At 43.6% G+C, this 16,329-nt stretch overlaps 1 protein-coding gene across 1 annotated transcript in view; it reads right to left on the bottom strand.

Moving 5' to 3' along the window:
* LOC311237849 (uncharacterized protein) overlaps nt 1–16,329 on the bottom strand; it is a 198,975-nt gene that overhangs the window by 66,725 nt on the left and 115,921 nt on the right. The window contains exons 3-4 of the mRNA XM_084325826.1: nt 9,256–9,336; nt 5,700–5,899 (exon numbers count right to left, since the gene is read on the bottom strand). Of these exons, the coding sequence (XP_084181952.1) occupies nt 5,700–5,899; nt 9,256–9,336 (281 nt within the window). The remainder of the gene's footprint in view (nt 1–5,699; nt 5,900–9,255; nt 9,337–16,329) is intronic.

Raw genomic sequence — 16,329 nt, 5'->3', positions numbered from 1 at the left:
TTCCGGGGCAATGGAATGTTCCGTTTCGTCCTCTTCATCACTTGTATTATTGTTTGTGGCCATCTTCTGTAGCTTGTCACTCTGACTGTCTATTCTTCTGATAGCAGGTGTTTAATCAAATAACCCCACTTTCTAGTCTTGCACAAGGATCAATCAACATGGGTATGGGCGGGTTCATTTTCCATTGATGGGGATTTGATTGGCTGTTTTTAAGTAAAGTGCGGCCGCAGGATTAATAATGTTAACGTTAGTTTGGCCAGAGAAACAAATATACTAATTAAAATGGTTGGACCTGTGAGATTTGTACTTTGTACTTTGTAGGTCTGCATTTTAAATGTAAGGAGTAAATAGTGCGTTTTCTTTTCTCTAAAATGCAATTGAGTAAAAGTACAAGTATACAAACCTAATAATACTTGAGTAAAGTACAAATCCCCCAAAACAGTACTTAAGTTGTAACAAAGTACAATTACTCAAGTACTTTACACCCCTGCGTTGGATGTCTGGAATCCGGCAGGGTAGTCGTGTTACGGTCTGGAAACGTCTGGTTTCCCACTAAACGAGGAACAAATGGCCGTGGCCTCTGACCAAACAGGCACACGGCGCTCTGAGCAACGGCAACAAAAGACATTCTGCTGCTTTTGCAACAAACCCCACGACTCTCCAAAGAAGGAATCCACAGAAATGATACACAAAGAAACACACAACCTCATCGGGAAGAGATCATCCGCTCCTCCGCTCCCACATGCAAACCCTTTCAAACCGCTACTTCTTCTTTGAATCCGAGGGGGTGAGGAGATATTGCGTTTGCAACAACCCCCAGAGCAAATACCTTTGTGAGATTCAATAACGCGCCATGAGGTCATGCCGTAGAACAAATACTAAAAAACAACCTATACTCACTTCAGGGATTTCCTTAATTCAGCTGAGTCCTCAAATGTTGTGAACGAGAGAGCGAGAGAGAGAGAGAGAGAGAGAGAGAGAGAGAGAGAGAGAGAGAGAGAGAGAGAGAGAGAGAGGGGGGGGGAAGAGAGAGAGAGAGCAACTACTCCTGCTGCTGCCACTACTGCAGTAAAGAGAAGCTCCAGATGTCTCTAGGGGCAAAACCGTGTGTGTGTGTGTGTGTGTGTGTGTGTGTGTGTGTGTAAAAATGTGTGCGTGTGTGTGTGTGTGTGTGTGTGTGTGTGTGTGTGTGTGTGTGTGTGTGTGTGTGTGAGAGAGTGTGTATGTGTGTGTGTGTTGTGTATAGAGTAATGTGGTTCCCCCTTTTTCATCACCCCATAACCCACCACCCACCACCCCCTCGGCCCTCACTGTCCCGTCTCGTCGCTCTCCCCCCAGATCTGTGTGGTGTGACACATGTGCCAATGTGTGTGTGTGTGTGTGTGTGTGTGTGTGTGTGTGTGTGTGCGTGTGTGTGTGTGTGTGTGTGTGTGTGTGTGTGTGTGTGTGTGTGTATACAAGTGTGTGGGTGTAGAATATTCCTGGGAATGTTTATGTACCAGCGTCCTGGTCCTCCAGCATAGCAAGGGGGCCCCTCGGCGCTGAGCAGTGTAGGAAAAACGACTCCCTGTGGCTTCGTTCATTCTCACTTGGGTCAAGCGGGGCGTGTGTCGCACTCAGACACCGAACAAACACTCGCCAGGGACCCAAAATAAAAGCGTGACAATTATCCAACGGAACGCGACCGTGCTTCATTTAGACTCGGGAGGCTTCTCGACGAATGCGAGACTTTAGCAAGCCTGGGTCTGTGTTTATCAAGCGTCTTAGAGCAGGAAGGCTGACCAGACCAAGTCATAGCGAGGTGGATGGTAATGTGACCTGTGACCTATTCATAGAAGTGTGATAAATATGGCCTCTGGTTCCCAGAGTACCGGCACGGTCCTGTTTGCACAAATTATTTTCCTTCTCACATTCATTCATTCATTCATTCAACCTTTATTTAAACTTGAGGGACACTGAGGTTTCCCTCATTTACAGTGACGTTGATACAATTAAAACCTTGGTCAATCAAGTTGTACAGAATAGAATGATCGTTATTGTCATTGTTACAACGAAATTTAAGATGCAGCCCTAGGTGCTAGCCGTCACACAGTCCTAGATCATAAAAAACACAGTCCTAAACACAGTATTAAATATAAAAACAAGAGTAAGGCATAATAGACATAACATAAACATGAACAGGGGGGTATAAAAGATAATTGCACTATCCCTTAATGTTGTGTGCGTGGGGGGGGGGGGGGCATGTTGATTGTTATCCTTACATGTCTAATTGTTATGATTGTATATGCTGTGTGATTTTATATGCCTTTTTTTGCTTAACGCTGTGTGTTTTGCTTAACTCTGTATGTGCACTCAACGTGACTGTGAATGAGGGAAACCTCAGTTGCCTTTCGAGTTTAAATAAAGGTTTGAAATTAAATTAAATGAAAAGAGATAGAATAACACAAAGATAAAAAAAAAACAAGTAAGCCGCATGATAAAATCAAGTTAAAATAAGATAGAAACAAGAAACAGGAAAAGCAGACTAAGAGCAATTACCAAATGACGTACAATTGCTTATTCAGCAAAGCTATACATTGGAAAGGTTGGAAGAATATCAAACTTTAAAGTGCACTGAAGGGCGTTCCAAGAGTATGGAGCACTAAAAGAGAAGGCAGTAGAACAAGCTCGGGGAACCTTAAGCGTAAGCAAATCACTTGAGCGAGTTTGATAGAATCCAGAATTAAAACCCAACACCGTTGTAATGTAATTGCTTAGTCAACATTCAAATCAAAACTGCATCAGCAGCTGGTTGAGACGGTTACATCACAACTCAGGGAATTCAGGTTCCTTCAGGATCCCTGATTCCTCCAACTTGGGACACCAGACGTGAGTGAGCCACCTAAATATACCACCTAAGTATATCCCATAAATCAGACACCGTATGAATACAGAATAAGATTCGATGAATCAACACAAGTTTAACATGACCACCGGCAACATCTCTTAGAAGTTAGCGCTGGCCGAGCTATTGTTTTCCTATGGGGAGAGTGGTGGCACCCAGCTAGACGGCAGCGCTAGACGGCAGCGCTACCCTTGGCGTGGCGCACCATCGCTCCAAATTGCCACAGAGCACCATGCGCAAAGATTTTATTATTTCAACTTTTACCTTGGTTGCCACTGACCTCGCAAAGCGCTACCAATGAGAGTACAGCTTTATGTACTAAGCAAAAGCGACTTCCAAACTAGAGTGGGTCACGTTAAGAGGGATGGTGGAGCAATGAATCGTCTCTTTGTTTTGGAGTTTAACACCACCTAAAAGCTGACCACCATCTTTGTTGTTGACCTCCGTGATGGCGATCGACTAGATACCTGCGCCCGACCTCACGGTGAGCCAAGAGCTCATTTCTTATCAAGTGAAAGCAGCTTAAGGCTCAAACAGCTGAAGAAATCCCTCCTGCACCAACCTGCTCACCCTGTGGAAATGTCACTTTCTCTAACATACTAATCCTGCACAGCAGCAAACACGTTTCTGCATCTGAATACAGGTGATGAGGTGTACACATTGATAATGCCACCCATTTATAATCCTGTCAATAACACCATTTATAATCCTGTCAATAACATCATTTATAATCCTGTCAATAACATCATGGCATAATCCTGTCAATAACACCATTTATAATCCTGTCAATAACACCATTTATAATCCTGTCAATAACATCACCCAACCACCTCCAATGTACAGTCCCCCCCACCCACCCAACCCCACCCCACCTACCCAACCCCCTCCAATGTACAGTTTCTACGTCAAATGTATATACTCTCTTTTCTGGACTCTTTTTGTATCACAAACAGTACTGTATTTGCAAATCTGGTATGTCATAAATGTATAGATGTAGCAGTACTGTCTATCTGTATGTCGTGTGTGTCATATATGTTATGATGAATTGAAAATGGGGGACCCTGATGTAAACAAGACGAAAGTCTTTCTCTGGTCTGCATCCCCTTAACAATTGTATGTATTGAGCTGTACTGTACCGTACCCATTCTGCAATCTGTTAATAAAGTTTTCAATCAATCAATCAATCAATCATGGCATAATCCTGTCAATAACATCATGGCATAATCCTGTCAATAACACCATTTATAATTCTGTCAATAACATCATGGCATAATCCTGTCAATAACACCATTTATAATCCTGTCAATAACACCATTTATAATCCTGTCAATAACACCATTTATAATCCTGTCAATAACATCATGGCATAATCCTGTCAATAACACCGTGGCACATTCTTGCCGGATTCTCTAATCTCTCCCTGCAGAGGAAGTGAATTCTAATTAAAACTAAGCTCTATGCTGACAGGAGGGGAGGTCAGGTGTGGAGGTGGGTAGGGGGGGGGGGAGTAGAGAGAGATAGGGAGAGGGAAGGGAACAGGAAGATTGATGGAGTCTGAGAACAAGGTGAAAAATCTCAAACGCCACCCTCTTTTCTTGATCCTCCAATCACAACTGTTTCCGTTTATCCGAGGAAAGCAACAGGTGCGATTGGAGGATCAAGAAAGGAGGGCAGGGCTTGAGATTGATCATTTACCAAGATATCAAATACAGAGTGATCCTTGGTTAAAATAAGTCACTGAGGCGGTACAACTGCAAGAAATGTCTTGAGACAAGTGAGAATGTATTGAAATTAGGCAGGTCACTCCTGATCCAAGAAGATTTATCTTGTTTTGAGAACAATCCTTGAAACTAACATCATTTGTAATGGAAAAGGTTACAAATATGCACTGAATTCTTAACCCTGCTGGTCCGCAAGGGGTTCTAAGGACGGAAATGTCAGTCAGTCAGTTGTTCACTCATTGCACTCGCACTCTGTCTAAGCATTAGAGCGGCGCACGCTAACAATGGTGATGATAGTCCTGTCACAAGACTAGTCGTATTACGTTTTTCCCCCCACTTGTTTTGAGAAAATACGCTTTTAGAACTCAACATGTATTATGGAAAACCTTTTTTTATGCCTAGTCTTGGTTGGTATGCATGTGGCAGTCTGACATGTTATTTAGATACTGGTCCTTGCTACTCCTTGCTGTTTGGCCAGGGTTAAAGGGTTAATGGTTTAATGGGTTAAAAAAGTTTCACACCAAGGACAAAAGCAATCAGTTAGCTTTAATTAATTAACTGTCCTTTTTGGAGCCAGGAACACTGCCTAACTAATCTACTGCCCAGTTATAGGTGCTTTTTTGGGGAGGTGTGGCGGTAGCTGGGCAGCGGAGGGAATAATGAATGTAAATTGTGCTGCGCCCACCAAGAAATACTGTGTTCCAATACAAGGGAAGAAAAATGTGCAGGTAAATAAATTATTACAATTTGATTTAGACTAGTTTCCTCAGAAACAAACTTCACACAGATTCAAGGAAGTCATATAAAATAGTTGGAAAGTTCTCAGTGGGTTCTTCTTTGGTTTCTGCTCATGTAAATCTTTATTATATTATATTTTATTATTATTATTATTCTTTTCGTTTTTATTTTCTTGAAGGTGAATATTATTTTTGTATGTGATCTTGCAATAAATATAAAAAATGTATCACAAAAAAGATTGTTGGAAGATACAAAACACGGGACGTTTAAATGACTTGTTAGGAAGGAGTTGTGCAGTGAGTGTACCAACAGTGTGCTAAGCCAGGTGCAGCAGCTAGTGTCAGGTCTGTCTCAGCGTACCTAGCGACCGGTCCTTGGTCTGATTGTGGGATCGAACCACCGGCAGGCTAGCCCGGACACGGCTGCCGCGAGTGAAGGCTGTGGGGGCGTCGGCCTCAGACATGGTGTCCAGGGACTCCAGGGACGCCAGGGAGAGGTGGTCCGCCTGGTCCCCGACGCTGGGCTGGGGGCTGGGGCCGTGCTTCGGGCTTCTGCTCTGGAGGGGGAGGACAGAGAAACACACGTCAGGCTCAGGCGGTGATGAGCTCCTCAGTGACACAATATGGACGTAGATTATTCTAGAATACCATGTACTAGCAAGTGCAAGCGTTTCAGATTCGCCACAAACAATGGCTAAAGGCTTAAAATACTTTATACAGGGTGTCTGCAGGTTATATTTAAGACTTTTTAAGACCTTTTTAATACCACTTTCAAAATTGAATACCAATTTCACAACAATATGAGCAAAGAAAAGAAGACATAGGGACACTGAACTAACTGGCGGCTGCACTTGCACGCCAATTATTGTGCGCTCTATACGCTCCAAGACGCACTAAGCTCCCGGTAGCCCCGCAAAAAACAACGGCTTGAATACAAAAACATTTCATATATTTAATATTATTTAATCTTCTGACAATTGAGGATTAGGAATTTAATACTTTTTAATACTTCTGAATACCCAGCAGATACCCTGTTCTAATAAGAAAATACGATGTCAAAACTCCACATTACAGCCGACGGGACTGGAAAAGTGAACGCGGTGTCGTGCATTTAGTGGTTTGCAAGTGACAGAACAACAAAGGAGCTCCAAACTTGTCAAGACCGCTGTGAGACATTCTCTCTGCAAACTGCTCTCGAAAACCGCAGACACTTCTGAGGTTGTCCCAGGTGTTGCCAAACACTCACAGTCACAGTCATGCAAATATGCAACCCAATAGCATCGGTCCTATAGTGCATCACCGCAAAAGCATGCCGCTCACACACACACACACACACAACAGCGGAGGCATGGACTCAGTCCTGCGAGAGCGCCGCAGGGCTGGAAGAGATGCAGGATCAAGTGTACCGGTACCGGTAAGTAACCTTCTAAACATATCAAAGTGCTCTTAGCTTCTTCTGTATGCGTCCTGCGTGAAGCTGCTGAGCTTCATTCATATAATCAAAGGAAACGCTGTGAAACTGAAGAACCCATTGGAAAAAAAAGAAAGTTCAAAACGTCACCAAAACAGATTAAATGGCGCTTTTCACAAGAGATGAAAGGGAAACGGAAAATGTGGGTTTGAGAGAGGATTCCTGTAAAGTCGTCTGGTGGGTTTTATCACCTCGTTGTGAGGATCAGGTTGTTGCCGCTCTGTAGGCAGATCTAAGCCTATTCTTTAAGCCCCGATGTCGATTTTTCTTTTAACATTTTTATAAATATTAATGTGGTATTGATATTTCGATGGAAAGTAAGCTTTTTGCTACTGCCTGAACCGTCCCAGATCTGTTTTACTCCAGTGTTAGCAAACCATGCCAACCTTTTACAGCCGCAGGGAAATAAAAATACAGCAAACACAATTAAACACTATGCCTAATATTTAAGCTACTTGTTGCCTGTATTGTTTTGATACTCCATGTATCAATAACTCAAGAAATCAATAATATAAAGAATGAAAATAAACGTCTCCAGTCCTTTATGTAAAACAAATTGTTCAGGTGAATTTTTGTTGAGGTTTGGATTACAGACTGGGCCTTAAAGAAAATGCATGAAGATGAAGGAAGGGGGTGTGGCCACATGGAGTGACGAGGCCAGGGAGCCAATGGAGCTCCGGTATTGTGTGGCGGTGACCTGTAAGGTGATCTGTGACGGTGAGAGAAGCTGTGGGGTTCAGGGAACACAGAGTTCTTTATGAAATGGAGCCGCTCCGTCCTGGTGGCTGCCTGGCACCACAGAGCTAATGGAGCCGCTCCGTCCTGGTGGCTGCCTGGCACCACAGAGCTAATGGAGCTGCTCTGTCCTGGTGGCTGCCTGGCACCACAGAGCTAATGGAGCTGCTCTGTCCTGGTGGCTGCCTGGCACCACAGAGCTAATGGAGCCGCTCCGTCCTGGTGGCTGCCTGGCACCACAGAGCTAATGGAGCTGCTCTGTCCTGGTGGCTGCCTGGCACCACAGAGCTAATGGAGCTGCTCTGTCCTGGTGGCTGCCTGGCACCACAGAGCTAATGGAGCTGCTCTGTCCTGGTGGCTGCCTGGCACCACAGAGCTAATAGGGCTGCTCTGTCCTGGTGGCTGCCTGGCACCACAGAGCTAATGGAGCTGCTCTGTCCTGGTGGCTGCCTGGCACCACAGAGCTAATGGAGCTGCTCTGTCCTGGTGGCTGCCTGGCACCACAGAGCTAATGGAGCTGCTCCGTCCTGGTGGCTGCCTGGCACCACAGAGCTGTGGACACTAGGGCTGACCTTCGATTTTTTTTTGGAATTCGAAGCTTCGGGGCCGAGATTCAATTTTAATTCGAAGCTTTGAGATAAAAAAAAATATTATAAATCATACTTTTATTTAAAAAAAAATTATGTTGTGGGACTTGGACAGCACTTTGTTCAACTTTGTCAGTGCTGTAAAGTTTAAACCTTTTTAAATCTTAGACAAACAAAACACTTTGCTTTCATGAAATATTGTAAGCCGTCATTTGAAGCTTTATAAAAGCAGCCCAATGAACACAAATCTGTCAGTGCCGAGTCCGACCTCATCTTAAATAACAAACAGCATTGCTTGTTGTAGTTAACAAAGAGAGGCAGAGTTGATTTAGCATATTTTTATATATATTATATATATATTTTTTTAATCATATATATATATATATTCTTTTTTTTATATAATCGAATTTTATTTTCATATTCGAATCCCATACCCATCGAACGAAGCTTTGAAGCTTCGAAGTATTTAAGACAGCCCTAGTGGACACACAGCCAGGTCCCTCATGTTATCTTCTACATGCAAAACACACACACACACACACACACACACACACACACACACACACACACACACACACACACACACACACACACACACACGCAGTGTACTTGCTGTCACACTCAAGTGTGTACACACACACACACACACACACACATACACACACACAAACAAACGCACAAGGAATTTTGGCATTTTGTGTTGAGTCTGGCTGACAGCTAGGCTGCTTGGCAGCAGAGTGCAGCTGGCAGACGTGTCCAGAGCAGGAGACGAGCCACACAGTCACTACAGAGGTTAGTGGGGATGCAGGGTAAGACAACACGCGCACGCACGCACGCACGCACACACACACACACACACACACACAGGTACACACACACGTGTACACACACATGCATGGGAGCATACACACAGGCATGCACATAAACAAGCACACACACACATACACACACACACACACACACACACATACACACACACACACACACACACACACACACACACACACACGCACACACACACACACACACACACACACACACACACACACACACACACACACACACACACACACACACACACACAGAGTCATGATGCAGATAAGATAAAAGGTGAACTAACTCTGTGAGGAAATTGGATTTTCATCAAGTACCTCTGAATGTCAAGCTCAGAATGGAGGGATGAGACCATGGCCTGTACAGACTGATGGAGGAGAGGAGGAGAGGAAGGGTTACAAGATGAGACAATGCCATGTATAGACTGATGGAGGAGAGGAGGAGGAAGAAGAAGATAGGAAGAGAGGAAGAGAGGAGGGGGTACAAGATGAGACCATGCCATGTATAGACTGATGGAGGAGAGGAGGAGAGGAGGAGAGGAGGGGGTACAAGATGAGACCATGCCATGTATAGACTGATGGAGGAGAGGAGGAGAGGAATAGAGGAGGGGGGAAATGCAAGAAATCGCAGCGGGAGGCAGTGATGGTCATCAAAGACAACAGAGGAACCATGGAAACTAAGCAGTGTGAACAACAAAGAGCAAACAGAGAAGAGTAGAAGATAACAGAACAGAACAGAGCAGAGCAGAGCAGAGTAGAACAGAGCAGAGTAGAAGAGAACAGAACAGAACAGAGCAGAGCAGAACAGAACAGGAAAGGAGAATAATTACTTTTATTACATGAATTACTGGCATACTCTGTGGGCTCATATACCTTTTGTTTGAGCTACTACTGTACCTACAGTACATCCAAATGTGTTGTATTTAAATGTAAGCCTTAGAGCTCTGGATCAGAAACGTCCCCATATCGGAGTAGCATCACCGTGGGCCGTGTCACTGTCTTAGCAGCTGTTCCACTATGCAATGTTTATGAAGCAGCTCCAAGATAATAGAAATAACATGAAAAGTGAATTCTATTTTAGGGTGGATTTTCCCTTGTAAAGGTGCACTAACTTGATTATTTGAACCGAATGCCGTGTCAAACTCAACCACACGCACAATTTTCATGGAATAACAAGCATTTAAGTAATTTAGTGGTTGAGTCTACGCGGTCCTCATCTCGACCCACTTAAAAAACTCATGCTTATTTTCTGTATTTTTCACCCATCCCAATTTAGTCGTTATGCCAATTCCCTTCCTGGTCGTTGCACGCATTGCCCCACTGTCGGCCTGGGGAGGGTGTAGAACTACCACATGCCTCCTCCGATACATGTGGAGTCGCCATCTGCTTCTTTCCCCCATGAACATAACGCGTGCAGAAGTTCACGCTATGTCCCCCAGATCCCCTCCCTGCTGAACAGGCGCCCCGACCGACCAGGACACATACCCCACCGGCTTCCCACCCGCTAACACTGCCAATTGTGTTAGTAGGGACGACTGACCAAGCCGGAGGTACCGCTGACAGCTGGATTCGATCCCAGAGTCTCTGCGGTGGTAGGCGAGCGCTTAGTCCACTGTGCTACCCAGCCGCCCTGTAAGATCATTTTAACAATCGACAGTATTCCACCTCCAATGCAGAACAATTTCTGATGAGCCTCATGTCTCGTCCTCGTGTCTCCGTGAGCAACGTGTCATTTAGCTAACCATAACCACACGACTCATCATATTCGCTGTCGTCGGTGCAACCGCCGCTGTTACTCAAGAAGCATATTTTTGTCCTTGTAATCGCCTGCCCTCGCTAATCATCCTCAACATCATTGGCATGTAAGTGATATTCGCTGAATCATGCTGTGTGTGAGTGTTAATATGTCTCACCTTCAGGCTGACCTGTCACCGAAAAACACAAACAAACACTGACTCATCTCTCGGGTTGCTTTAATCCCATTCGAATAGACTTAGCCTGTGGCATCCGGGAAGGGTTAAAAACAACACTCTCACACACACCTTGACACAGCGCGAATGACCAGGCCTAGTTTGAGAGGAACCATGGAATGACTGCAGTGAGACAGTCACCTTTTTAACATGTAGGGTTCACATCGAGTTGACGTGTCAACTGACACCAGAGGCACGCCAGGAAATTCAACCTGAACTCTGAATCATTAATGGGCACATTCAATTATGTGGGGAACAAACATCCAGGGCGCGATTTCCCGGGGGGGGGGGGGGGGGGGTTGGGGATTTCCATACCTCTGCTTTTAACATCCCTACCTGGCCATCCATTCTTATTGGCGGTGGGCTGGGAATGGGGATATGATTTATGCCCCCTTCTGTCGATGCAGCGTGAAGAGCAAGATTCAAGTAAAATTTCTCTCTGACATGCAGAGAATTTTATAAACATTGTCTTCGTCAGAAAGCAGCAATGTCCACTAAGTAATACAATTCCTCAAAAGGCCTATATGGCGCAAAGCGCTCTCGCTGGTGGTGATTTTCCAAATGTGTGTTTTGGGAGAAGTAAGCACCCAGTAATAACTATGATGAAGACATAATTTGTTTTGTTCTGTATTGCGGTGTTTCAGCTGCTTAGCTATTTTGCCTACTTAACCTACTGTGCTTTAAAAAGTGAATTCATCTAAATGTTTATATTCAGATTAAATGCTTTATACATTATGTAAACCATATTATTCTTACACGTTGTAGGCTATTCAGTATTACTTTACTGTCCAGCAAAATCGACATGCTGTCCTGCATTCGGTCACCCTACATTTGCATTGAATGCATTATACTCCTGTTTGAAAGTAAAACATAGCCTGTTGAAAATCTGTTAATTTAATCTCTTTGCAAGTGCTTGAGGGCAAATCCCTCGATTTAGAAAAATGTAAATAACAAACAAACTAAACAGAACATGATTTTTATGAGATGTGTGAGTTTTATATGGATTTAAATATATACGGTCATTCTTTATGGCCTTCCCACACTGACACTACTGAGTAAATCTACTGCCCGTACTACTGCTACTACATGGGCTGAAAATGTTATTCACACTGCCATCATAGAGGATGATAATTAAAGGGAGGCATATTTCATACCCTTTCATAACTTTGTGTTCAATTGTATGATGTCTGAGGGTAAGAATAATGAGCATTGTGGTGTGTCCCCCCCCCCCACACCAAATATAGTTTGATTTATAAGGTGCTTAAATGTTTTTGAAGAATAAATTCCCATACTCAAGAGTCACCTTCATTGGCAGACAGTACTCCCAATTCAAATGATGCAAACATGCTGATTCGAAATTTAGAGGCATGCCAACAAGCCTGCCAATTCAAATACTGCCAGCCTAGGTGGTTGGAAGGATTTCAAGTGTTTTAGGGAGTGCCAATACAGAACAAATGCAGTTTCTCCCCCCCTAATAATTCTATCTCAAGAGTTTACTATATAGTGTACTGTATGCGTGTGTGTGTGTGTGTGTTTGTGTGTGTGTGTGTGTGTGTGTGTGTGTGTGTGTGTGTGTGTGTGTGTGTGTGTGTGTGTGTGTGTGTGTGTGTGTGTGTGTGTGTGTATGTGTGTGTGTGTGTGTGACTGTGTGCGCAACCGTGTATCGTGTGACGGTATACCTATACCCAGATACATTATTTGCATCACTACTATATTCCTTTTTTTAACACTTTGGATGCCCAACCCGAGTTTTCTCTGGGCTGGTTGAATGCCCATTACGAGAATATAAATTTGTTCTCGTATTTTTTTTTTATTCGCGATCTGAATTCATATTTCATCAACCGAGTCTACCGTTGGTAAATCAGCCACTCCAGGCGCTCAGATGTGAAAAAAGCGCCCCCTATCGTCTCCCAGATGGTAATTCACTCTTTTGGATTGGACTCAATGAAAAGGCATGAGAAAAAAAACCCGGATTCCACATTTTACTTCTCACACATGTGACCGGAGTCGATCAGCTTCATTCTGGACCCTCAGAGCAGCGGGGATTATGTGTTGTACAGTATACGCGGTGGATCAATAAAAGGATCGATTTTCGGAATGGCGATCAGGAATTGGAATAATCCATTTGGATACCATCTGATCTCAGGTAAGGAATCTATTTTACCAGTATTAGGATAATCAGACACGTTTTCATGGAGATATAAGCTTTTTCTTTTTTTTGTGATATGGCTGTTTGACTAAGAGCGATCAGGAACTGAGAGATTCGATTTTCAGCACGCGGCACTAGCGTGCACACGTACACATATACTATCGATAATCTAGCGTTTATTTGAAAACGATTCATAAATAGGCCGACAAATGACAACGTTCTAGAATATTACAGTACGGGGCGATTATCATGGAATCCTCTTTTTTTGTGTGAAAACGAGGGGTTTTCTAAATGCTATGAAACGGAAATTAACCGATAAAAAAACAATCTGCTTCGACAATGTTGACTGGAAATAGGTCATTGATAATGCGACGGGCAGATTAGACACATAGCCATAATTTAAAACATAGATTAGGCGATATTAATGCTAACATTGAAGTGGATGTGGGCATTCAAGCACTAAATGTGTGCCCCCTGCTGGGCATTCAAAGTGTTAAACGTAGGGCTGGGCGATATGGCCTAAATATGATATCACGATATTTTCTGACCTTTCGGCGATACACGATACACATCACGATGTTTTTCTTTTTTACCCCAAACAATTCATTATGAGGCTTACCAAGACAGTATTTGAGTTTGGAAGCTAACATTAAAGACAAAATAAAATACCCATGCATTTAGCATTTTTATATTAGATTTAGATTATTAGATTATATATTGCATATGAGATATTATATGATTTAGATATGAAATATGATGAATTGAAAATGGGGGACCCTGATGTAAACAAGACTAAAGTCTTTCTCTGGTCTGCATCCCCTTAACAATTGTATGTATTGAGCTGTACTGTACCCATTCTGCAATATGTTAAAGTTTTAAATCAATCAATCAATAAATAGCATTTTAGCATTTTTATGAAACTACTGTATATATGTATGTCTCTAAATGTTTTGATGAATTGAAAATGGAGGACCCTTATGTAAAAAAGCCGAAAGTCTTTTTCTGGTCTTCATCCTCCAGTACTGTATTGTACCCATTCTGCAACCTTTTAATACAGTTTTCATTCATTCATTCTGACGGAAACATAATCATTTTGATTGACAGTCGAGTCTGCCAATGACGTCACACCGCTTGCACCCGCCCTGCTGTTCTTAGCACCAATCGGCAAGCGTTATTAGTTTTTGACTTCCTGAATGTCCCGTGTGCTGAACATCAACAAAGCTACTAACGTTAGCTCCCCGCGGCCGTCGAGTAGGAGACCAGTGCTCGACAGGATGACTAAATGAGGCATAATGGTTTTACTACAACGAATGTTATAATAAAAGCCTTTCCATACATCTGTCTGATTGAAAACTTTATTAACAGACCGCGGAATGGGCATATCTCAGCACAGGCTGAGATATGAACGAGTAACGTGTGGACAGATTGACGCGACACAATCCTCTTGGGCAAAACATCACGATATCCACGATACGTTGAAAAAGTGTATCGTTAATGAACTGTACCCGATATTTATATAATATCGTCATATCGCCCAGCCCTTAAACGGGTAGCTCAAATCAAGCAATCTGATTCGTTCATAGCCATGGTATACCAGACCGTATACTACGGCCATGACCTATATTCCTTTGCATAATTCAGTATCACTCCGTGTCTGAAAACAAGCCAGCCAGCCAGCTAGTAGGGGTAGTAGTGTGCTGGACCTCTGTCGTAGACTTGTAGCCCACCTGGAGGAGTGGATTGAGCAGTGCATATCTTTTCAAAATAATTGCCTGCTAAATATAAACAAAAAGCCTGCATATACTAAATGTTGAACATTATCCTGGCAGAGTAAAAGCAGCAGCAAGGCTGACAGGCAGTGGCCTGGACATTCTGGTCATCATGGAGCTACTGTATACAAACAAGATAACTAAACTGGCTAAGCAAGCTAGCTAGCCAGATTAACCAGTTAACGGTGTGTCATTGGCAGCTTGGTCTGAATGCGCTCTGAACAGCTCAGACTATTAAGAGCTTCTTACGCTATGTCAGCAGCTGCTAAATTGACATAAGGATAGCATCCCGACTGCCGCCGTTCTCTCTTTAGAAGAGCGCCTTGCCCACTGCGCCACCTAGCAGCCCTAGCAATATAACAGTTGAAATGGTAATGTGTCTCTAACTTTCATATCGCCATGCGTGGTGACCACTTTATAAAAGTGAGCTCACTTCAGACCGTGGCATATGGTTATTATATCCCCGCTTCGCATAGAGGCTGAACAACAGCCCCCTTAGCTGCGATATAATAACCATACCAGGACCTGTTGTGAGCTATTGCTTAATTAAGGCCACCGGGCCACCGTGGTCTGCCGTAGGTTGGGTAATTTTGATTCTGTGTTATTATAATGGTCTTCTGTTCTGATATTTGACTAGGCCTATAGATATTACCACGAGGTAAAAGCAAAATGCTATGAATGTGAAAAAATGCCAAAGGCAAAAAGAGCGGTGGTGTAACAATGTGGAGGAAATTGCAAATGGGACCATCTGTCTCCCTACCGGTACATAGAGAGGTAATTAACTTTAGACGCTCCGCGCAGGCCGACCCTGACATATAATAATGTGTCCACTCTGGAGGTCTGCAATTCATTCTTGCAGGTGCACGCTTGCTCACACACACACACACACACACACACACACACACACACACACACACACACACACACACACACACACACACACACACACACACACACACACACACACACACACAAACACTATACTCTCACAGAAATATACACCCACACACAATCTTCCTGGCAGCCACTGCACTTGATATGGGTGACACCGCTCACACCAAACACCACTTCCTGTCTCCAATCGAACCACTTCCTCCTCCGTTGGGCTCCAAAACGTGAAAGCCACAGGAGTTACCTCTTATTAGCGCGTTGAAACGCAGCTCCTCCTCACACCTATAGGCAAACATTCCTAACACCCTCCGGTCGCCGTGGTTACTTCACAATGTCTGCTATTCTGGCAGCTGAGTCTCCAGGTGTGATGAATGTGAAAGCGATATGGATTCTCTGTTTAGAATCAAGGGGGGGGGGGGGTTTGTAGGATTTGGGTAGCGAAATATCCAAATATATAGTTCACTTGGACCTTAAGCCGAGAGAGTGTTGATGTGAAAAGAACAGTTCTTATTCTTATTTCTGACCTGATATCATGTGAAATGCCAACATTTTAGTTAGCTAGACCAGATAGGTATCCGGATG

Source organism: Notolepis coatsorum (assembly GCF_963971535.1).
Source record: "Notolepis coatsorum genome assembly, chromosome: 12".
Classification (NCBI taxonomy): Eukaryota; Metazoa; Chordata; class Actinopteri; order Aulopiformes; family Paralepididae; genus Notolepis; species Notolepis coatsorum.
This window is presented reverse-complemented; position numbering and strand designations above follow the sequence as displayed.